A 23,899-nucleotide genomic window follows, 5' to 3' on the forward strand; every position below is an offset into this window, starting at 1 on the left:
AGCGTTTCAGTAGGCAGGAAGGAATGTTTCCATGACACAAGAGTCCAGGTGCATCAGGGCTTAGGATCTTCGTTTGACTTTGGTTAAAACCCAAGGCAGCAGCTATTACCACACTCCTTACCCAAACCTAGAGAAATCTGATGTGATTGTAAACATCCCAGACCTCCAGGACAGCTGCGAATGAGGTACAGTCACAGTCCTGCCACGAGCGAGCTCCCAAAATCCAGGTATTTATATGTCCTCCCCATTGCAAGCCCTCACAGCTGCAATGAGCAGGCCTTCCCATCAATCCAAAGACAAATGTACTTGGTGCTTTCTGAACCCATCACCGAAACTTAGGAAGGAAATAAAGTACTCCCTGCTACCTCCCAGTTCCAAGCCCTCTTCCCAGGTTACAGCCCCGACACGGATCACTTGTGACCGCATGAGGGTCTAAACCAGCCCCCTATCTGCATCCTCTCTGTCTGGTTTTATTCAGTCACTGTCTGTTTTTGGAGTGAGACAAATTTTCCAGGCTCCACTAACAGATACTAAATTTTTCATGGATCGTGACTTATCCTTCCAGACATAGCATCTACAGAGTAGGGGAAAAGTAATGTTTCTGCACCTTAACCCCCGAGTGCTGGGCTAGAGTCAGAAAGAACAGAGGAAGGACATTACCTAGTTGTTGACATTTGTTAGTAAGAAGGGTAAGACAGACTACAGGCCAGTGGAGTTAGTACGCGTCTCTCCTCCAACAGCTTGTTCCTCAGGTCTCCTAGCTGGACTGAGGCTCCTTTTTGGTTTTGCCTCCACAGTGATTCATTTCCTAGCGATGGAAAAGTCAGCTGTTATTTATCACACAGAGCACAGACAGAGCGTTCAACCAGGCAGCGTTTAGGGGCTTCGTTCATCCCAAACTCACAAAGCTTGTAATTTGTAATGATTTCTCATCACTGAACAAGTTTTCTTCCCTGTCATGGGAGATAATTGGGTGAGCTGTGTAACTGGAGTAAATCCCTCTGGCAGCGGGCGCTGGCTGTTGGGAGAGGGCCACAGAGGAGCCTGGAAGGCTCTAGCGTTTCCAGTCACACACACGTGATGCTGGCTGCATGACGGAAAACCCTCCTCAGAGATCACCCCTCACGCGCACAGCAGCTATTCCTGTGCTCGCTATTCGTCAGTGAGGTCAATGGAAACCATCCTGCTGACTGCAGCAGGTTTCGGACCAAGCCATGTTTCAAACAGCCCCCTGCCATATGCCTGACGGGGCTCTCCGACATTCCCGGAGATAACCCTCCTCTGGGACAGGGTTGCAGCACCCACCTCATGCACTCCCTGCCCTCCGCTCCACGGAGGCGGGCACCATCCCAGACCCCCGCAGCGAGGAACCCCCGCGGCTGCCCCGTGCTGTCTCCCCAGGACACACCAGACAGCTGTGCTATTAATTTGCTTTGTAAATTAGTCTCTCCTATGGTCCCCACCCTGCTCTCCCCTATATCAACTGAAACTGGGTGATTGACTGCTCTCAAAAAGAGAGCAAAAAGGTAAGAAAGTGAATTTGCATGATGAAGGATGCCTGTTGAAGGGGCAGAGAGCCCAGATCTCCCAGCCTCTCTGCTAGGGCTGCCTCCAAGCAGGTCAGCTAAGGAGTCTTAATACCTGGGAAACCCCAATCCCTTCCTACTGGTCACTGCAAGACAGGAGAGGCTCAGGAGGCCACCCGGATGTCAACTATCCTGTAATTAGTGTCACTAACCACAAAAGCCAGCACTACTTTCCTTCCGAGCACCAGGAGCGGAAAATAAAATGCCACTGGAAAGCCTGTGAGAGAGGTGAAAAGCCCATCTTCATAGGGGTTAGTTAGCTTATGCTTTTTCCACTCCCATGAGGCTGGCTGGGCTGCTCTCTCGCCCAGCGCTCAGTCCATGGGCACGCACGCTCTTTTCCCGGTCTCAGGTGCACTGAAATATGCACCACTGATGGCGTTGATGGGGAAGGGTGCTCTACTTTTTGTGCCTTTACATAATCACCACTGTCTCGACACTCCTCATATGTTTGTTCGTGCCTGACGGTCTTCCCCGGAGCAACACAACTTCACGCTGTCTGCGAGAGGTCTATCCCTTCCAGTTACAAACGCGAAAGCCTCGCAGACTCTCCGAACAGGCCTGCTGCCAGTTACACCAGATGTGCTTTGCTTCCAACAGATCACAAGCCGGCACCAACAGCGGCAGGGCTTGTCAGCAACTTCACCTGCCTGCCTGGTGCCAAGAAACAAAATATGCAGAATCTCCTGAAATTATCTTTCGCATTTCCCCTTTCCTCACTGCAAACAGGAACCATTGCTGCCAACGCGCATGTCCCTACTAACGGTGACTGGGGATTGCTTTCGGAGACCAGCACGTTATAGCCTCCTCACAACTACCCGAGTATAGTGCCAGCCTGGCACGGGGACAGGGCTTTCTAGGAAGCAGTTGCTTAAGCTTTGCAGGTAATGCTCAGGAGAACTTTGTGCTCCGCTTGGGAACTGGGCAGAGATGTTCATGCTCCTTTTGCAGTGCTTCTGCAGCGGAAAAAATTGTTTGTTTGTTTTAAATCCATCAAATAATACAAATTGTATCCAGCTAGTACAAGAATTTAATTGTTGAGGATACTGGCTAGCCTGGAAACCTGCCTTTCAGCACTCACTCACTTGTCTGACAAGGTTGAAGCAAACGCTAGAAAACAAAAGCTCTCCTAGAGTCTATGTGGTGGAGCACAACAAAAAACAGACAAAGTGTAGGCAGCAATGCAAACCACGAGAGAAGAAAAGCAAGAAAGTCTGCAAATCTTGGGGCACACCTCTAAGAAGTCACAAATGGCTCATTAAATGGAATATGGCTCTACCTCACCCTTCCTGCAATTCCTTTAGCTGCAAAGAACCACGGCAGGGTTTGACACGGCGGAGCGGATTAGCAAGGTGGGGACACAGGGGACACCGGCAGGGCTGCGGGACACCGCGTACGCGGCGGGGAGCGCAGAGCAGGAGAAGCACAGGTGCCGAAAGCCACATCTGATGTGCATGAGCGGAGTTGTGTCCAAGGAGCACCCGTCTGCATTCAGCTTGCTTCTGGCCAAGCCGCTGACCTCTTGTTTCCAAAAACACTACAATGCATTTAAAAATAGTCCTGAAAGTGCCTAGGATTCAAACCATCGTGTTCTCTCTCCCGCCACGGCCCTCTTCTCCCCTGTCTTTTAAGTGTATATGCTGGATACACCACACATCCCTAAATGCTGACACTTCTTTTCCTGCACCCAGCTGGGAGTCCCCATAACAATACAGACATAGCAGTGAAAAGGGCATGTGTAAATAAAACCACTTACATCCCCCCAGGGCTGTCCCTCGCAGATAATTAAGAAAAACCAAAGCAAATGACTGAAAGGACAAAGATCTGGCTGAGACACAGACATGTTCAGCAAGTGCCTGATGGCAACTGGAAAGGATCCAGGTCCCACTGCTGCCAGCATTTGTTCCCAGCCCAGGGGGGGAAGGGCAAAATTCAATATCCCATGTCCTGCTGATAGCTTAAAAATGACCTGTCCCCCATGAACGTCCCCTAACGCTCCACCAGGCAAAGCCAAGCAGCCAAAAATTAAACCAATAGGTGGTCTAACTGATCTAGCTGTTTCCTGACGTGTTCTTCACATCAGCAAAGCACCTGGCTCCAGGACACTGCCTGGGTAAAGACCCAAATGCCTCCTCTTGCAGCTTCTCCTTACAGAGAAGCTGGAAGAAGGTCATGGGGTGTTTGGGGAGGACACGTGAATATAGGGTACAGATCAATCATTTCCGATTTGCTCACTGACCGGAGTCTCTGACTCAGTGGTCATTAAAACTCCACGTAAAACTGCATGCTGGTCTAATTTCCACCTTGGTTCTTATATTATTCCCCTCTCTACAGCATCCAAATTGATTTCTTAATGAATAGCTGCTTATTTCACTATTGCCAGGAGAGCAAATCATTACTTGTCCTCTTAGCTTATGGTCTCAGCAGAGTAGCAATGGACTGAGCAGGCCAAAGGGACCTTGTCAGGTTAGGACACACTGAGGCACTGCCAAGACCCTGGCGGAGAAGCCCGCCCTGCAAGCACTGCCCTGTGCCAAGGAGGTACAGATGGCATCAATTCGGTTCCTCGCACCAGTGCCACGTTTTACCTAGCAGGGGAAGAATGGGCATAAAAGGTGCCAAAGTCTGGGGAAGATTAAAACCAGAGCGGCACCCTCTATTCTGTGTAATCTGAACACATATGTCACTGGATGCATGGACTGTCCTTGAGTGTCCTGCCTGGATGTGGGCTCTACCCTCCTCTTTACAGGCACGTGGGCCTCTTCTTAAGCGGGATCTTCTAAAATAACCCGGTACTGCTACAGAGAGAACGCAACAGAACGGGAGATGAGCCACCTCCCAGAGAGGCCTCTCCAAAGAGGGGCTGCAGCATCTCTCGTTTAGGAGACAGCACCAGGATCATCCCGTGACCCACGTGCAATGCGTGGAATCGTATGGATTGGTACGCACACAGGCATCACAGCACCACGGGCCCACCATGCCGCAGTAAAACACCGTCCATGCCGATGCAGAGCTGCTGACACCAGGCTGCTGGGAGCTCAGCTCATCTCCCACAGAGGGTTCACCACCACATCTACCTACACTTCGAGCAAGACACCTTTAATCCCTCTCCCAGGTATGTCTATAACAGGGGGATTTCACAGAGTCCTCTCTCTAATCCTCACCAGAAAAATACTCTCAAGTCTGCAGACGAGTCTAATAGCAGAAAAGAAGTAAAAAGGTGACGACATTTTTGGTTTAAGCTACAGGAGTCCAGGGCACATTCCCCACTGCATCCTCCAGCCGCAAGGTTAGAGCATACAAGCCTCTAAAGAAACATTTCCCGTTTTAAGGAACGGCCCAGGTTAAAGGAAGGCACAGACAACCTTTGAAAGCCGCGTTCAGCAAAACATTTCTATGACTGAATTTCAATAGCACGGTGGCAGCTCCAGCATTTCGCTGCATGCTCGCTCTCTTCTCTCTTCGCCCCACCCCAACTTCAGCTGCTTGTTGGGGTCCCTACACCCCACAGGCTGCTCAGAGAAACTTTATTTTATTGCTTTTGCTTTCTCAGGGTATTTCCAATACAAATAGCACCCCTTTGGGAAAAAATCCTTTTTGACAATTCCAGGCTCCCTCTCTCTTGAAACCTAAGGGCAAGTGCTAAAACGCAGCCCTCCTGCCAGACCTCTTCGAAAGGGAAAGAGGGAGAGAAAGAATTCAGGTTTTGATTGTTTGCTTTAGATCTTTTATTGCATCCAGCGATGCCTTTGCTCAACAGCTTCTACATCGGCTGTGGGGAGGGGTCTCTTCCTGACTGCACAGCTGCATTTGACTTCTGCTTTGTCCTTGTTCTTCTCTGATTTTCTGTGCAATCTGGAAGATTTTTCCCACTGAGATCCTCTTTATTTTTTTTGTTCTCAGTAATTCTCGCCTCACAATCCTGTCTGCCTGCCTGTGACATGCCCATTTAGTTAACTGAATTACTTATCGCATTCTCCTCACCTGCCCCCACCCTTTGCTGCATGACCAGAGAGAAGAAACCTTATGTTTGCTGTGGAGAAGGAAGCTTTTAGTCACCATTCCCCAAATTTATACTAATGGTTCTGTCCTGTTTTCAGTTCCAAAGTGAGGTGTGTGACAAAAGAGCAGAATTCAAACCTAGACACAAGTATAGAGCTTTAAGAGACATTTGGTGGGTGAGTCCAAGTTCAAAGCACTCCAGGGATACAAACAGTGAATAGGTCTGAGGTTCAGAATAAAGTCTTTTAGCCGCTTAAGGCAGCAGCTGGAATGTCCTGGGGAGGCTGAGCTCGGTCCTCATTAACTGCATCTGCCTTGGTGCTCCTGGATGGGGTTCACTCAAGGGCATCTCTGGGAGGTCCATGTGCCGTTCTCCAGCCCGCACCTCCTCTCGCTCACTGCAGCTTCTCTTTGCAGGGATATTCATTTACTTGTCAGAGAAAGGAGCCTCTCTGCACTTGGACGCAGAGAGGATAATCACTTTAAAAACCTTGCTCTGCATCTGGGCAGTCTGCGGTCCCCCTTCATCTAAAAACCAAACCAAAAATGCATTGCAAGAAATCACAAAGTAGCAGATCAGCAGAACCGTTTGTTTCTGTGGACCACAGGCACAGCAGTACTCAGCCACAAGGGCAGGGAAGGGCTTTGGGGGTGCGATGTTCCTGCTGACAGTAGCAGGATACCTTCTGGGCAGAGACCTAGGAGCGTATTTTTGCGCTGTGCCGTGTGGCTGGGATCAATGCACAGCCACAATGAGCAAGCTCCCCCAAAACGAGATCCTCGTCTGCTAGAAGGCCCATTGCCAGCCACGGCAGGAGGTAAGGATTTCTCCGTTCTCACTGCCGTCTTCCCAAAAGTCCTTTCTCTCCGCAAGGTCTGGTTTCCTGGATGGGTGTTCGCAGGGCAGCTTGTGCAGAGCGGAGAGGGGTACGTGAGAGCATGTGAGCACGAGAGATATGTGTCTGAGCTCTGGCGCCCGGCCCACCGCCACGCTGAGTCAGCTGGGCAGCCGTGCCGGCTGCGTCAGGGCTCTCCCTTCTCTGGGGTCACCAGCCCGAGCACTCGGGTGTGAGAAACCCAAAAAGCAGCACAGTCCGGGATAATCTGAGGGAGGGGGCTGGAGAGGGCAGAGGGGGGGAAATGTGTTTCAGACAGACAGAGCCCAGTATTTCAAAAGGCAGAACTGGAGCACAGAGAGGGCATGAGAACCAATCTCCTCCTCCACTGCTGTCTGTCTTTGTTTCCTTTTATCTTCCCTCAGCAGCTTGAATAGCTGCTGACTGTATGTCAGCGCTGTTTGGGGAAGAAGTGTGGGTTAATGAGTCAAACCTCATCTCTTTCCTTTTGCATTTCTCCCCAAAGCCTAACCCTTTCTCTGAGCCAGGGACTGGGTGTAACTCCCTCCAGAGCCTACGGACTCTCTGCTTCGCCCTAAATAGGCGCGGAGAGGGCGCTTTGATATTGCCTACCCACAATTTGGGCACAAGCCCCCAGGACACTGAACTGCAGAACTGCTTTGGGAACAAAGTTTGGGAGGACTGATTCCCAGCCCTTTGTTCTAACCACCAGGCAGGTTTTCAAGCTCTCTGAGCTGCAGCTTTGCTTTCATTCCGTGCTGCATAACGTCACCTTGGGGAAAATGCATAGATGCTGCTTGTGTCCAGGTGGGATTAACAGAGGCCAGCCTTCTACCCTACAGCCACAAAGGGACTGTGGAGGAGAGCAGCTCCAGCGATGGGAGCTGGCTGGGGGCCGCTTTCCCTTCTGCCTCCCCCAGCTCCCAAGAGATTACCCAGCGGGGCTTAGCACAGGAATGAAAAGCAGCTGCCTCATGGCCTGTCTGCAGATAAAGGGCAGCAAAGGAATCCTGGCTGAATATGCTCCTGTTGGATCAGCGTGGGCAACAGCGACAAGTATGCAAGGTCAGGCACAGAGAAAGGGGATCAAGGGCATTTAAAGACACAACACAGCTGAGAGATATATTTTTTTTTTCTTTTTGGAAGCCAGTCTCCATCTACAGAGCGTCTTGGCTGCTGAACACTGTGCTACTGGGTGTCTACAACACAATCTGTGCATTCACCTTCCTGGGACAACTGTTACTTCTGCTACTAAGCTTCAGCAGCCCTTTCTTTTGAGGCACACAAACCGGTGCTGGAAGTCTGTACAGCAATTAAAGTTAAAAAAACCCAGCAGAGCCAGACTGCAGCTAAGTAATTCTTTATACATTCCAGAAAATATGTCCAGTAATAATTAGAACCAGAGAAGCTGAGACACACGCACATTTCAAAATGCTCCATGCCTCCAACACATTCTGCCTCTGCATCTTCGTTATAAGCTACAGGACCCGTAGTACTTCAGGCACGGATGCCTGCTCAGCTTCGCTAGAACAAGTCCCTAAGATCTGCTGCTATTTTCGACCTGCCCTCGCCAGAGCTCCAAAAGCAAAGCACAAGCGGCCGCCCCTCCGGCAAGGCCAGTTCAAATTGCCTGTTTAGCAGAGGTCAGTGGGATGACAGTATAGATAAGAGCGGGTGAATTAATTTGCTTGATATATGTGACAAGCAGGTAAACCCTACACTGCTCACATTAGAAGCTGATAAGTTGCGTCTACCTGTATTTGTATTTGACAATGCTATCCGCAGAGAGTCAGAGAAAGGGGACTGGGTGTCCACTGAAGACTCAGCTAGGACCTAACTAAATTCACTTCCCTCAAGGATCAAGTGTTATTTACAACTGTCCTCTTCAGAGAGGAAGTGCCAATGCATTAATACCTGCGGCGCAGCGGTTACAAGAATCCAAGAGAATTTATCCACGAAAACCAGAACATGATGGTACAAAGAAATCTAATATGGAGGAGTCAGACCAGAATCCCTGCTTTAAAAATAAGTTCACTAAAATCGTCTTCCAGAATGTGATGTAAGAGGTGATGTGCTTTTAATGTCTTTCGTATCCAGAGTAACCTAAATGCTGCTGAAAGGTACTCAATATCCCCATGTGATCAACTTACAATCAAAAAGACACTTTATCTTGGAGTTAAGTGGAAACGAGGAATTTTGGGTGGAAACGTCATCTCTGGCTTAACAATAGTTCTGCTACTACACCCCTGTAATTATACAGTGAAATCCAAGCAGACTGAGACGGTGACGCAATCTCAGCATTTTCCACGGGATCTGGTGGCCCTCTAAAGAAACCACAGAGCTGCTGGGGGGACCTGTGGTAGGTCCAACAGGGATTAGTCTACTAGCCCTGGAGAATAAAGCACTAGTCTCACAGTCTACTGACTTGCAGTCCCAAGCTACCTGCTTCTTAAACCCTTCCTGGCGGTTCTAGAAGTTTTACAGTAACTTTGTGGAGCACAGGAAAAGTGACAGGAAAATAGGGACATTTTCTCATTTAACCTGGATCAGCAAATACTCTGCCAACTTCAAAGGACCTATGCCAGATTCACACTGCTGTCGCTTTGGATTCTTTGCCTCTTCTGCCTCTTGAATCTGTGTTTGACTGTTCATTTTATCTAGATAGCCCAAGAGGAACATTAGCAAAAGGAAAACAAGCCCCTAAGAATGTTATTTATTTCTCTTGCATTGCCAACCCACATGTTTGGAGGGAGTTGATCAGACAGGCTTCCTACAGATCCACTGTGCTTTCAAACAGCCACGAAGAGTTTATTGCACAAGAAACTCACAACAACACGTCAGGTCCTTAAAGTTACAACGATTGAGACTTATAACTAGGGCATAAATTAAATACCAGACTAAGCTCCTATTTCCATGCCAAAATCCACTGCCACATCCATGCAGCATTATTTCACTCTTGGAAAACCTGAGGGGGATCATAAACTAAGTCATCACGGATTTTCAATCAGCTATTTATCCATTTAGAAATGCAAACAGCATCCATTTTACTGAATGCCAAAGTCGTAACAGCCAAACAAAATCCCTAATTTCTAACTTCTGGAAAAGTTTGTGAACACAACCCAGTTCAAATCCTCCTACCCAGCCTCCCAGTTTGGATTTCATACAACATATAGATCACTAGAGGCTTCCCTCACATACGACTTTATTTAAAGAAGTTGCAGAGATTTGCAATTAGCTACTTTCTAACCCATAAAATAAAAGGCAAATCTAAACTTTAAAGCTTGCAACGTGGAAAAAAAAATGCAATTTAAAACCTTCATTTCTTTTGCCATTACCTTAAAAATAGCTCAGCGGCCATGAATAATAAAAGCAATTCAAGAATAATAAACTGCCAGTCTCACCCCATCTCTGCCGGGCGTCAGCTTCTTTCTCTCCCGTCCTTTCTTCAGCTGCCGGGGATTCTCTCCACGTTTTGATTTATTTCTCCCTTCCTCTTTCTTTCTCTCTTTCTCCGGATCCGGATGCTCTTTAAATTTCCTCCGGAATTTCACTTTGAAACCTCGCTAGTTTTGCTGTTGGCTCACAAACCGCTCAGTAACCCCCGAGGTGCGGGGCAGGGAGGGCAGGGGCCGCCCGGACCCCCCCGGGGCTGCGGGCTCCCACGCCCAGCTCCAGCGCGGAGCGCTCGGCGGGGGAACTCGGGCACCCCCCCGGCCGCCGCAGTCCCCAGCGGTTCCCCCTCTCCGGCTCCCAGGATCCCTCCTTCCCTTCAGCATGGGAGGGGAGCAGCAGGATTAGGTGGTGCCTTTCCAAGCCCTTTTAGACAAAGCCGTCTGCTGCTCCAGCAGCCCCGCAAGTTTGTCCCCGCAGCCCAAGAAGTGCAGCCGCCTTCTGGATGGCGTTTTCTTTGTTCTTTTTTCCCCCCCTTTCTCTCTCTCTTCCCTATCCGCTTCCTCCCTCTACCAACTGCCCCATCTCGGTCACATTTCTCCGCTTCTTTCTCCCGACTTTATTCCCGGGGCCGGGGCCGGCTCGGCGGCACCACCTGCCGGGCAGAGCCGGCCAGAGCCGCCCCCGGCCCCGGCGGATTGCGGCGGGCCCCGGCACAGCCCCCGCCCGGGATCCGATGGGCTCTGGCTACCCCCGAACACAAAAAATCCTATCCTTTAACCTCAGTCTAGACACCTCCTATCCGAAACAGGGCGCTCTTTGTTATTCTGTCTCTTATTAAGTCATTTATACAAGTGGATAATTAACATAAGCCGTGAAGACATTTTTATGAAATGGGGAAATACCCTGGGAAGAAGGGAGGCTGAAAAGGTTTGGGGAAGTGGGGTGGGTAATTAGCAATCAGCCACTCCGGAGCGTGGCTGTGGCCAGAGGAGCTAATGCAGCGCTCGGCTGTGGCAGCCAGGAGAGGAGAGGAACCCCTGCTCAGTCGTCTGCCCCGGCCTGTGCCCCCACCTCCGGGCACCGATCAACTGGGGAGGGCTGAGGGGAAAGGACAAAACACGCTCTATATTGAAAGAATAAAAGTGCTTCATCTGCTCATCAAAGAAAGGATACGGTACGACTCGATCATAACCATAAAAAACTTCCTGGTAGAAAGAAATTTTATACAAAAGTGCTCTTTGGTTCAGCCAGCGCGGGTACGACGAGCTCCAAGGGCTGGAAGCGGGTGCTGAGCAGGTCAGTCTAGGAATAAGATGCATTTTTAATCATTCAGGTAGAGATGCACCAACAGCCCGGCCTTGTGAAGGCAACTGGTGGCCAGACCAGGAACGGATCTTTTCAGCTCCTGCTCAGCATTCTATCCAACGGGTTCGCAGGAGGGAGTTCGCAAATGGCAGTGGCTCCGGGCCACAATGCGTGTCCGCCCCCGTGTTTCCACATGTAACAGGGGCAAGGATGGGGCCTGCTCCTGAACACTGTCTAACACGTTCGCGACAAAAAGCAAGATGGACCAGTATCAAAGGTACTGGGCAGGATGAATCGATTCTACTGCCTGCAGTTATTCTGGGCTTTAAGTCAGTAAGTTTGAAGGTGTAGACCAGTTTTACACAGTTTTTAGAGCAGATAGTAAGTGTGCAAGCTTCTCATGCAAACGTGCCTCATAAAGAACCTAAAGGTTGGCTTTGGCAGGAAACTATTCCTGCATTTCCCCCCCGACACCCCTACCAGCACACTCAAATCCTGATTGAACACCAACACTCCTCACTCGATTCCCACAAGTTTTCCCTTAAAATACGCCATTGCTCTAACACAAAGTTTCCCCCGAGCAGGCTCAGTGTCGCTGCGTTCTGTCGCTGCTGGATGATCCCAGTCCCCTTTCTGCTCCTAACTTATGAGGACACTTTAATAGGAAATCTTCCCAAGAGAGATTTTGTTAATCCCAGACAGTTCTGCACATTAATTTCTCTGTGTGTTAATAACTTCAGAACTTGCACCAAAATAGTAGGCTCTGTACTAGTTATTTTACAATAAAAGGTGGAAGTAGCATTCATAATTTAGCTATATTCATAGCAGAGTTCAACAGTAACAGCACCAACACTAGCAATAACACACTTCTCACGCACCAATTTCAGCATTTTACTTCCACCCTATTTTGTAAAGCATTTAGAAGGGAGATTTACTGGGACGGGTGTAATTCCTTGTCTCCAGTGTCCCCACTACTATTGTCCCTGTGTTTCGGGTTACGGTTTGCCGGTAATTTTAAGTGTGACATCAAGGCGTATTCTGAGGACACTAAGGTAATGCTCGCTTCGAAACAATGGCCAGCACAAAAGGGTTTTGGCACCAGGAGAGCTGATTTTAGAAACAACGGGGAAGGTCTGTGTTTTCACAGCGAATTGGTGTACGCTCGGAGGAGTCAGTGGAGGGTGGGAGCAGGAGCAGCGCTGGCTGTTCCGGGCTGGTAGCTGAACAGCAGCTCAAGGACTTCCTCGGCTCCGTCCCCTTGCCCCATATTCTCTGTCCTTCCGACGTGCAACGTGGCAACCAATGACAAAAGGACTAAAACTGCACCACAGACCCTACCGAAAGTAGGGCACACTATCTTTCATATCGACCTGTTAACTGTAACTTATCTATGACTTCTCTTAGAAGCTAATTATTTTACACATTTAAATTAGGGTAATTAGATCAGCAGGAATTGAACTAAAACCAAACGCTGGTAGCCTTGTGAGGATTTTCTGAAATGGGGTTTTATATTTCATCTGCACTTCCTTCCACTAAGGGAAGAGAGCAAGTGTCCCCAAAGGTAAGAATGGAAATTTCGATCACTTCCTATGTTATTAGTTATATACCACTATCCAGCCTGCATCATTAATTTCCATACAGCCCTTTGCATATAGGGAGTAAGCATATGGGTAAAGGAACCCTGCAAGGAAGTAGACTGCCTTTCAAACTGAGACAAGACGTGCACCTCAGATCTTGTTTCTGCACTGCACTGATACAACCACTGAAATGCAGCCAGGCTGGTCTTGGCATAACAGTTTGCCAGCAGCTGTCCAGTCTTCTAATTTTCAGACACCCATTTTATATAGTTCTCTTGTCCAGACTTCGCACCAATGGCTTCACCTTGCCAGAAAGGCTGACAGTGTTCCTACCTTTACGTCCTTCCACAGAAAGGTGTTGTGGTTTAGGCTGGGCTGGCCACTAAACGAACAAAAGGGCAAACGTTGCTGTGAAGAATTTGCTCGTGGGAGGAAGAAGGCATCCTAAAACTGTGACTTCGCTCCAATGTAAACGAGCTTAACCTATTTATGTTTTAAGTGAGAAAAAACACCAAATAACTGCTTATCTGGTCTTTCTTCCTATCCAGGTATCTATGTTGTACACATCGTCTTCCTTTCCATGCATTCCAGTTTAGCTTGAAAGCAGGTGTCTTGCTACAGCTGGTACAGCCTTCCAGATCGGAGAATCCATTTCCAAGCGGGTTTCTCCTTCCATAGCTATATCCTGAAATCCTTTCATTGGATTTTTTTCCAGTGAAACCTGGAAAAAAATGTGCTGTATCTAGAAGAGCATCAACCTTCTACTTTATGCACATCTGGTAAGATACAGAGTAAGAAGCACAGCCTTCTGTCCAGGGATTTTCGTGATCAAGAACCCTTGTCATTTTCCAAACAAGAAAACATAAGAGAACATTTATTTGAAAATGAAGAAAAAAGCGTCTCAGCAAAAATGCTCAACTTTCAATGGCCTTTAACAAAAGGAGCTGCAATGTCTGAATTTTGACCACACCTCAGAAATAAATTCAGAACAACGATGCAGTACGTAAGTTGATTCATGACATTTTTGGACAGAGGGGAGATGTATCATAAAGGTCACTAAAACCACATTTGAAAAATAAATGCATGGAAAGCCTTTTGAAAGCCTTAATAAAGGGAAAGGAGAGGAAAACACAGAAAGATAAAATATAGGAAGATGACTCAGAAACTTCTAACAAAGCACCAGATCTGACACCAATACTCACTATGGTCAGTGACAAGTAATTTAACCTCACATGTAAAATGAGGGTAGTAGCAACCTCTTGGGGCACTGGGAGACTTAATTAGTTGCTATTCGTAGATTAAACAGAAAATCTGAAGGTGAAAGCACTAAATGCTAAGTATTATTAGCTTCTGAAGTATTAATTTCTGTAATTGGGCAACCCCAGCATTACAAAAAAGTGGATCAGTGTCAATTTTTTGAAATAAATCTATTCTTATGGTTCTATCATGTCAAAAAGCTACCCAAACAAGGAATTTTGCTTTTAAAAAGTAATAACTGGTAACACACCTATGTAATACACAATGCAACCTGTCATTTTCAATTCAGAGCTTCTGACTCCTACCCAAATTTACATTCCACATTCCTTAACAGGAAACATCATGTCATCTTAACCAAACAGCTCTGTGAGCTGCAAGCTCCCGGAGCTCTCTGTGACACTGGCACTGCTACGCGTTCCCGCTGCACTCCCTAAGAAAAGCTCACAAGCATCGATTCATTAACACTGGATATGTTCGTTTGTGTGGCTGAACTCTTCCTTACGCTGCCTGATCCCTCTGTGGCCAGTGCTGGACTTCCTAAGCCAGCTGTGCCAGTGGGTTTTGAGCTGGTTTCTCTGCTGGTCCAAGGCAGGGAAAAATGACCCTTGTAGAAGTTCCAAACCAACAAGAAAAAGAAAAAAAGTGCAAACCCAGCCCCGAAGAGTTTTAAAACAAGCTTCTCTCTGTGGCTGTCCACAGATTTCTGGTTTGCTGCCTTGTTCATCGACGAAGGTGGTTCTGAAGACCGAAACCCCTCAGCTCCCGCTTCAGTGCGCTTATTTGCTGTGACAATAACATTTGCTTCCTCCATCTTTTCTTGGGCATAAAGGACATAGCGGGCCACAGCGATAAGGAATTCCTTCCCTTTGGATTTCTCTACCGAGATACAATCATAGAATCCAGCCTCATCCATTGTCGCATTAAATATTGCTATTCCTCCATCATAGAGGAGATATTTAGAGTCCTCGGCCCGAAGTCTGCTCCCATTAAACTTCCACACTACGCTTGCCAGATTCGACAGAGGAACACATTTAAGATGAACGTTGTTTCCAAGGGTAAAGAGACATTTTCTTACGCTATTTTCTGAAATTAGGAAGATAATTTTTTTTAAGTAAGAACACTGGGGATTTAGTTTAATTTACAACACCAAATACATATTCAAATAAATATAAAATTTAATTCACCAGTCTTGACAATGGGTAACGAACAGGTAAGGAGTAAAGACAAAGAAATCCCATTACTAACAGGTCTGGCTCTGTGTCAATGACAACTTGCTGGCCTTATTCCCACTGATGTGTAACAAAATGAAGACGGCAGTAGAAGTTTAAGATTTCCAGATTTTAATCTGGTTTTGCCTCACCTCTATATAGAGCCGTGCATAAATAAATTCACCTTCATATGCCTTAACTTCTATATTGGTTAATGACATCCCTTCACAGAAACGCTTTGATGTTTAGATTTGCCTGCACAATGCTTCTGTCAGCTGTGTAAAAGTTCCCCACCTGTCCCACTGATCGCCGTATTATCATTTGTCATGCGGGCTAAAATATACAAGACTAAAGACAACTCTGACTTAAGGTAGGTAAGAGATACATCTTGTGTCACAAAGCAATGTATCTTGCAAGTCATTACAAAGTCACTGCATAAAAATACCAGATCACACACACCTGCAATTCTACATTAAAAGTAATTAATTTCCCAATCCAACTAAACATAACGGAAATAATTTTAAATGGCTGATAACAAACAGCCTTCTTTCTAAGTGTACTCTTGAATAGCATGCCATGTATCTGCACCCTAAAGCAGTGACAGAATTAAGAGGACAACTGATGTGTCGTGTGATTTCCGCAAAGCGGGTGTGTGAGGGACACCAATAACTTAAAACGGGACACATTTATCCTTCCCTCGAGAGTAAGACTTTCAGTCTGAACTGAAGTATTCTGGCATTTAGATTGAGAGGGTTAAGAGCATTAGGCAGTACCAGCTCAGTGTGGTTTTTCTGGGGTCTTAGTTCAAAAGTAATCATCAACATGATTTTAATTCTGTGGTTTTCTATAACGCAAGAACTCCAGTGAGCACAAAGCATTTTCATTGCTAAAATAGTCTTTCTTAAAACAGACATTCACATACCTACATGATGGCACCTGGACGCATCCCCATATTTCACACTTTGAATTAAATTCCTGGGGGAAAAAAAAGAAAAAAAACAAACCCAGAAAACAAACAGATGAAAATACAGACAAGAAGTGTTCCAGCTTGTATCGTTCCATTTCTAGGAACCATCCTAGTTTTGTGTTCCAGATACTGAAGTGCACAGATAAAGCAATCTCACATCAGGTGTGCAGCTAAGGCAATAGCTTTTTACTTACTCTGTACGGCCAGTTTGCTTTGCCAGCAGAACGCATTCATTAGCAGCCTGAGCCCACGCGCAGTAAGGGTCTCTGGCCAAGACGCAATCCAAGCAGTACTTGTACCGGTGGCACTCTGAAACTGGCAGCTGCACCACTTGAGACAGGGACCCTGCATACAGCATTCCCTAGAAATGCAGGAGGGAGTTTTTTTTCAATAGTGAGTGAGATTTTAAGCTGTTATTTTCTAATACAGATTGTGAGATTTTCTGTTATTTATTAAAAATATCAGTAAACCACAAATCTTGTAAGAATAGATGGTGATATGAATGGGAAAAACCCCTAGCTTTCCATAGCATGTAAAATGACAGAGTTCCTTCCCTAATTTTTTAATGAACATCAAGGCTTGCTTCAGTTTTATTTTGACACACACAAATTCTTCTACAGAAAAAAAAAAGTGTTGTGCTTCTGTTACTAATGACTGTATGATAGAAGCAGAATTATGAGACATTTACAGGCTATTTAAAAGCCGGAACAACCCAGAAGGAAAAGGCCTGAGACAAGCTATTACAGCAGTCACGTTCTGTATGTAGAGAAGTTGTACCTTCTCAGAAGACAGCTGGAGAGACCGTACAGGCGCAGGAGACAGAAACAGTTGTAGCTCTTCCACAATGAACATTTCCCCATCACAACTGAAAGCTTTATGCAAATATCCGTCATCTACATAAAATGAAATGTATTTCTAAAGATAAACTTGTTTAAACATAGCATAACATTTTAGCTCAAGTTGAAATTAGAGATTTAGAAGACATTGCTGGGCACAGGGAATTTTTTAAATTCTTCAAAGCAATTCTTATTTTTTCTTTCAGTAAGAGAGAAGCAGTGATTTTTTTCAGGGGAAAAAAGACCTCAAACAATCCCTGAATTTGCAAATATTATTATGTCACATCTCCTTTGATATGGAAAGTTTATAAAGAGAGCCTTTTAATGTCCAACAAGCCAAACACATTTAATCTAACTGGGATGAAAATATTAAACTAGCAAGACAGCTTCTGAATGCAAAACTTCAAACAGAGCTGATGAACACTTTTACTTTTTGAAGTCTCAGAAAAAAATTCTGGAACAAAATACATAAAAATGTATAGTAAGTTTTACTAAAATAAAAGCACTTACCTGTTCCTAGAAACATAACATCGTATGTTTGTTTATCTAGGCCAGTGACTCTGTCTACTACAATCCTGGTATAGTTTGAACCTCTCTTCAGCAGCACCGGTCTATTACCGATTGGATTTACAGAATTATCCATTAGAGGGTGATCTCTAACAAACTGCAAAACTTTGTCAGGCAAGTCAGAAGAAGTATTATACCCAATACTCCGTGCAAAATTATCAATGCACTAAAACCAAAACATAACGAAAATTATTACAGTTGCTTTTACATTTCACCAAGGTATATAAAAAAGGTGTATTTCTTTCTAAACATTCAGTTATTTCTACTTATCTTCAGAACATAAGGATCATTACTTTCCTCACACTTTATGAAATAGCTAATAATCCCACATCTCTTGTGGAGCAGAACTGTAAGCAAGGCAGCTTTTCTAGGAACCTTAGTATGAGAAAGCAGGTATGTTTGCTGATCATAAACACTCCTTTTGTATCAGTAAAACATGAGCTAATGATTTGCTACCAAGAGAGATAATCTGTTCTTTAACTAGAACAAGGAAATTCATATTTACAGCACCAGGACGTGGAACTGGCACTTCTCCCCTGTATACCACCCATTTAACAGGGGAATGTTGTACAGTTACTGGTCCTTTGTAGTTTCCTTTGGAGAAGACTTCCTGAATGTTTTTCATACTGTATGCACAAACAGCTGATACGTCCATTCTTCCCCTTAGAAGAAAAAACAACACACAAAATAAAAGCAAGTTTTACTGGCTTTTACATAGAAAGAAATACTGTAAAATAACCCAATCTGCACAGCACACACTGCTGTATCTTTTTCAAGACTAGTCAAAAGATACCTAACACCAAAAATACTCTGTTGCAATTTTCATGATTCACTAAGAATCAAAGACATTCATAAAAGATGGTATTAAATATGGTTTTGTTAAAAATCAAGTAAGCACCCTCAAATAAATTGAAACCGGTTAGAGAATGAGGACCTTCTGACAACCTTTCTTGTGAACAGACAGATAAGCCCAAATATTATGGTAATCAACGTTCTGACAGGATTCTCCTCCGTTTGGCTCCACACTTCCGACACAGACCACTAATTCTTCTTCTAATTCTTTTAACTTACCTTTATTGAAAAACCCAACACTTTTTCTCTTTGCCTCCCATTATAGCGCTTTTCAAATTGACGACTGAAAACTTAGGTAGACTTTTAGGAGTGTCTGGACCAGACACTGCTGTGATTTGAGTTCTACCACTGAATACCAAGTCTAAGTCTCTTTGACGCACCCAAAAGAATAAATGTTCTACAAATTCTTAGGACACACTGAACCCAACCTGCCATACCCAGGAATAAATCTCACATAAGCTCCAGTGGGTATAAACTGACAGGTAAAGAGGTGGCAGCAGGTTAAGCTGGACAGTGCTGACTGTGCTGCATTCCAGTAATTGTGATGCTTTTATAAAACATGTGAATTACCTGCTCACGGCTACTTTGTCATTGATATTTTTTGACAAGTAAAGTTTTGATACACTTTGTCTTGTTTTTCTTCATTAGTCAGAGCATTAAGAAAAAGCTGGTTAACCCTAAAACTTGTAAGGTATTGGGAGTTCTGTTTTCATTTGCACAGAACGTTGCATTAGACAAACAGGCCATGACAGATACTTCTTTTGGAACAGCAGAATAATTCTGCACCTTGAAATGTCAGCTATTTCCTTTAGTGCTATAAAGACCAGAAGAATCCAGGGCTTTGTGTATGTAATTATGTGATTTTATATGTAATTAGTTTTAATTGCCCCACCATCTGACTAGAGAAAACATAACTCTACAAACTTGGCTTAGGAGACGCTTTTGGTTAGTCTTTAATTGAAGGATTTGGCCCAGGAACCAAAAACGTTTCGTTTCAGATGATAATGTTTGCTCAGTTGGATCAAGCTGTAAGAAAAACAAATGTGGTCCATTAAAACATGCAGCGTAAGTAGCTGGTGGCTCCTTGTTCTGAGTTAAAGCCAAAAGGCTGTACTAAGGCTATTAATACTGAAGTGAGAACCCTTACTCAGTTCATTACAAAGTTTAGTAGCATACGTAGCCCTCTATCTTACCATTGTTGGGAAAAAATTCCATAAAATATGCTGTCCTGCCACTTTTTTCTCCTAAGTAAAAAGATGTCCTGGACAATATTGAAATGGAAGTTTAATTCTGGAATGGAACAGGAAAGGCGGGATTTTAAGAATGACGTCCATCTTCTCTGCAATACACGTTTTCCACCAAGATCACCCTGAACGAAGGAATAACATCAACACTGTAGAATGCATAAAGAAACAGATGTAATTTTCATCTAATAGTGTTGCTGTGGGGAAAAATGTAGTTGGCCTTTCAATACAAATCTCAGTTCAAAGGCAAAGAAAAAAGGTTTAAATGTCAAATGCAACCAGAACAGCTGGTTCTGTTCCAGCAGGAAAGAGACGAAGCTAGTTCAGAAATAAATTGTGTGTGATACAATTTTGTTTGATTAACCAGTGTAGATACCATTGTTAATCACTTGAAACTTCACCTGAAATACAGTAAACAAGATCCTTATACTACAAATACTAACTCTGCAGATCCGGGCAATTCTGGACACCAGAAGCTTGTCATAGAATTCAAATTCAACAGCTGTTTCAGTGAAGAACACATAAATTTTATCATCATCTCCATTTGGATTAGATTCACTTTCATGCACTATTTCCATGTTGACAAAGCTTGGTTCTGAAACACATAAATACAAAAAACATTTTAAGTTAATTCCAAGAAAAACACAAATGCCAGGTATTATTTTAAAATGAAGTCTAATAGAGCTTTTTTGCGGACTATTGGAAAAGGAAAAGGCTGAAAAGTATTTATGAATGTATCAAACATTAAGAGAAGGAACCATGCTTTCATAAATGGAAAGCAAAAATGCTCATCTCATCTAGTGTAGTCCATAGTCACTAATTTCTTCTAAATTCTGTCCTTAGTTGAAATGCTCACACTACAAAATCAATACATAACATACTATTGCACTCTAGAGAGAATTCATACACCAAATTAAAGTTCAAGAGACTAAAATATACAAAAAAAAGCTTGTTACCATTTAGCCATGATGTTTTAAACTCTGTTCTTACAGGATTTCTCATACTGCGAAGTATTATAGGTTCTGTTCCCAAGAAATTATTTGAAGTAGCCGAATAAAATTCCCCATCTGTAAAGATTTGGAAGAAAGGAAAGAGTATAAAGTACTTATTTTTAAAATGCAAAGACATATCACAAAGAACAAATTAGGGTTTCCATGCAAAAATATAGCATTAGGGTAACGGTATCCAGTAACTTAGTTTAGGTGACAAAAACCATTTCAGGCTGCATGTCATACATACCTACAAAAACAGATGCATATTTTAGAGTTGGTTCAAATGGACACTTCCCTCTGCTCTCTTCAGCTCTTCCTTGCAAGCTTATGTTCGTCCCATGGATAACCTATGGCAAACAATCACTTAAATAGGATGAAAAAAATAACATTTGATAAGTAGTTTTCAGGTCTTTCATACTTTTATAAAAGAATTAAGAAAGTTTCTAATTTTCAACACGAGTATTATGAGAAGGGTGTTTAAAAATCTGCCACACTACTCAAAAATCTTCAGTAAAACCTGTATTCAAACATCATTACCATATGATCACAAGTTGGGTGATAGGCGTTAGTTCCACAGACATATAAGTTAGAGTTATTTATCTTATGGAGGAAGAGGATGTAGTTCTGGCATCTTATCTAAAATAGAAAATAATAAAAAATTTTTACATAGTGTAATGGATTGCATCTGAAAATTTCCTGATGTCTTAGCAGCAAGCAATCAGATGTAAATGAACTTGCTTTTATTTTGTTTATTAAAAAGAAGCTTGATACTGTAGCCATTTTAATTTTAGTTAATAACTTAGAGGGGGGAAACGGAAGTTCCTACCTCTTCCTTTCCTCTATGAATACATTCCAGTTGTCTTTCCCGTGTAGCAAACCAATATCCCTAAAAGCCAAAAACACCTGTAAGGTGGTATGCTGCAACTTTTTTTCACAAAATTATGTGTTAAAAAAATCCCTAAATAATCATAATTTGGGTAAATAAGCAGTTTTCTGTGTATCTCTATGTATAAGGCATAATAAATAACCTGGAGAGAGGTACTGCTTTGTTTAAAAGATTATGCGATAAAGATTCAAGCCTTGAAATAGTAATACTTTTATATATTTAAAATCAGAATATTAGGTTCAAATTAAGAAAATCAGAGGCAAAGTATTTTTTTTTGTTTTTAAGAACGTATGGGGAAAGAAAGGAAAAGTCTTTCATTTACCCTGGCTATTTCTCTAGAAATATTATTCAAGTCAAGAGCAAATACTGCATCTCTGCCTCCAACAAATAACATATCCGTTTCTTCATTCACAAGGAGAGTGGAAACATTGGATAGTCCTTCCTTCATAAAAGTGTTTATATTTCCAGCTGTAAAACATAGAAGATAAGTTCTTTTAAAAATATTTATCACTAGAGTCACAGTGTTATGCAATAAAAATTCTATATTGAAAACAAATTGTAACAGAACAAAAGAGCTTACAGATCATTGTCTAAATAATATGGAAGTATTTAGCTACATGCATGGATATTCTTTTCCCAATTTCTTACAGGAAAATAAACAACGCTATTATTATTCCCTGTAAGCCAGAACCTCCAGCTACAACAATTACTGTTCAGGCATTCCTCACTGTCATTTGGACGAGTGCACCCGCAACACTTGAGGTGAAACAGTCCATAGCATTCTTTCGATGCCTCATAAAAAATAAACTCCTAACACTGTGCTATGTTTCTTTCTGCTTGGGAAATTACTATTTTTCACTTACTTTGGTATTTTACTGTTTTTCTGGGAATGCAGTTCGCAACAGATGCTTTTGTTTCTTGCATTAATTGCAAAACAAGATAAACAACAACAGCAGTGCTACCCATTTTCAGAGATTCAACTAGAAATAAGTTCTTTCCGGTTTTTATTCCTTGTCATTAAATAATTACAGGCAGCAGCTTCTTCATGACTCTTGAAAACATCCTACAGAAGCCCTCCAAAGTAAGTATCTGTAGTCTTCAAATATTTTCTGAAACTTGTCAAAACCTCTTAGTTTTCCACTCGGATAACTACTTCCAGACGTCCTAAAATTAAAAGCAGTTTAAGTTCACTGTAATATTTGGTTACCTTCATTTTTACAAGAGATAGACAGCCGTGCCCTTTTACAAGATTTTGTAGCTATTACCTGTATTTATACTAATCAGAATTAGCCACCACTCTGACGGCAATTCCAAGCTATTACCAGCAAACCAAGATTCGCGCCAAGTCTGTGATTCTCATTCGCAAGCTGCGGTTTTTCAGTTTTTCTGCAGAGAACGTAAGTATTATTTCACAAACAGTAAGAACAAGTGGGAACATTTTGCAGCAGTCAGCTATTTTAGGTATTAAGAAAAATCATAGCTAAAACTGCTTTATTTACAGTAATTCACCATTTTTTATATATATTTTATATAAAAATACATACCTATCAAATCAACATTATGTTATGAAAAAAGAATTTATATTTTATTAAGTTAATTAGAATCAGGTACACTTATGCCTGGAATTTTGGCAGTCCATCTAAATGAATATGCCCTCCAGCCAACGCTAGAAAACTGAGGGAAATTAAAGCTAGGTGGTTGTCACCTGCAATTACAGAAACCACAAAGGCAGATTCCAAATCTGCTTTCATAAAGAAGGGAATCTCTGCTCTTTCTGCACTTTCATCTGCAGGCAAATGCCAACAGCTGAGGAAACCGTTTGCGTTAGCATAAGCCAAGTAAAATATCGTTTGGGTTAGAATACTTTTAAATTAATGAATCAGGTTGGAAACTTCAGAAGACTATTGAATGACTTCCATTAGCGCCCATATTGTAACCCAGCGTGCAGAGACAGAAGGTGCCCGTGTGCCAAGACATTTCCTTGGCCAACAGCACGCATCTCCTAGGACATGACCACGGCACTTGAGAACAGACTTTTTCCACAGTCATATTTTATGCTTTCCTGTGACCGGCTTTGTTCGCAGCACCTGGGACGGCTGGTCCCGGCAAGAATGGACCCCAGGAGTTTGCAGCTCTCCTGTCCCATCACATCTTTGTTTCAGTGGGCAAACTTTGACATTGAGCCTGGACTCCCACAGCACGTTTTGCTTTAACCCCTTCCCTCGCAGGCGCTTCTGGAATGCAGCCACGGCGCAGCCCGCAGGCCTGAGGGACACGAGTTGTGCGGCCGCGCACGGCCCCAGGTGATACCCCAACCCACCACGCCTCCACAGAGCCCTGTCAGCCCGCTGGGGACGCCCCGCAGTGCCC

At 43.9% G+C, this 23,899-nt stretch overlaps 2 protein-coding genes across 3 annotated transcripts in view; both read right to left on the reverse strand.

The window, feature by feature from the left end:
* HOMER3 (homer scaffold protein 3) overlaps window positions 1-10,544 on the reverse strand; it is a 31,324-nt gene extending 20,780 nt beyond the window's left edge. Inside the window, exons 1-2 of one of the 2 annotated variants that reach the window (XM_063357673.1) lie at window positions 9,847-10,544; window positions 661-808 (exon numbers count right to left, since the gene is read on the reverse strand). In XM_063357673.1, coding sequence (XP_063213743.1) covers window positions 661-674 — 14 coding nt within the window. In that variant the 5' untranslated portion in view covers window positions 675-808; window positions 9,847-10,544. The remainder of the gene's footprint in view (window positions 1-660; window positions 809-9,846) is intronic. The other variant, XM_063357674.1, reaches the window with a different exon arrangement.
* Window positions 10,545-13,669: 3,125 nt separating this feature from the next.
* On the reverse strand, window positions 13,670-21,965 carry LOC134526298 (semaphorin-4E-like). The gene is made up of 13 exons (XM_063358049.1): window positions 21,852-21,965; window positions 21,470-21,529; window positions 21,181-21,279; window positions 20,891-20,990; window positions 20,608-20,718; window positions 20,095-20,246; window positions 19,601-19,776; window positions 18,061-18,217; window positions 17,499-17,721; window positions 16,930-17,045; window positions 16,347-16,513; window positions 16,108-16,160; window positions 13,670-15,060 (listed from the first exon to the last, which is right to left on the reverse strand). Exons 1-13 carry the CDS (start codon window positions 21,921-21,923, stop codon window positions 14,408-14,410), a joined length of 2,139 nt encoding a protein of 712 aa, XP_063214119.1. The 5' UTR covers window positions 21,924-21,965; the 3' UTR covers window positions 13,670-14,407.
* Window positions 21,966-23,899: the final 1,934 nt, after the last annotated feature.

The sequence above is a fragment of the Chroicocephalus ridibundus genome, chromosome 22, assembly GCF_963924245.1.
Source record: "Chroicocephalus ridibundus chromosome 22, bChrRid1.1, whole genome shotgun sequence".
Taxonomy (NCBI): domain Eukaryota; kingdom Metazoa; phylum Chordata; class Aves; order Charadriiformes; family Laridae; genus Chroicocephalus; species Chroicocephalus ridibundus.

What these genes read in the sequence shown, in the direction of transcription:
- LOC134526298 (XM_063358049.1), bottom strand. Translation starts at nt 21,923, where the DNA reads ATGTTATTTGTTGGAGGCAGAGATGCAGTATTTGCTCTTGACTTGAAT. An exon ending in TTTCTAGAGAAATAGCCAGG is followed by an intron (nt 21,530 to 21,851) that starts GTAAATGAAAGA and finishes TTTGGCTTTTAG; the next exon opens with GGATATTGGTTTGCTACACG. An exon ending in ATATGCATCTGTTTTTGTAG is followed by an intron (nt 20,719 to 20,890) that starts GTATGTATGACA and finishes AAATCTTTACAG; the next exon opens with ATGGGGAATTTTATTCGGCT.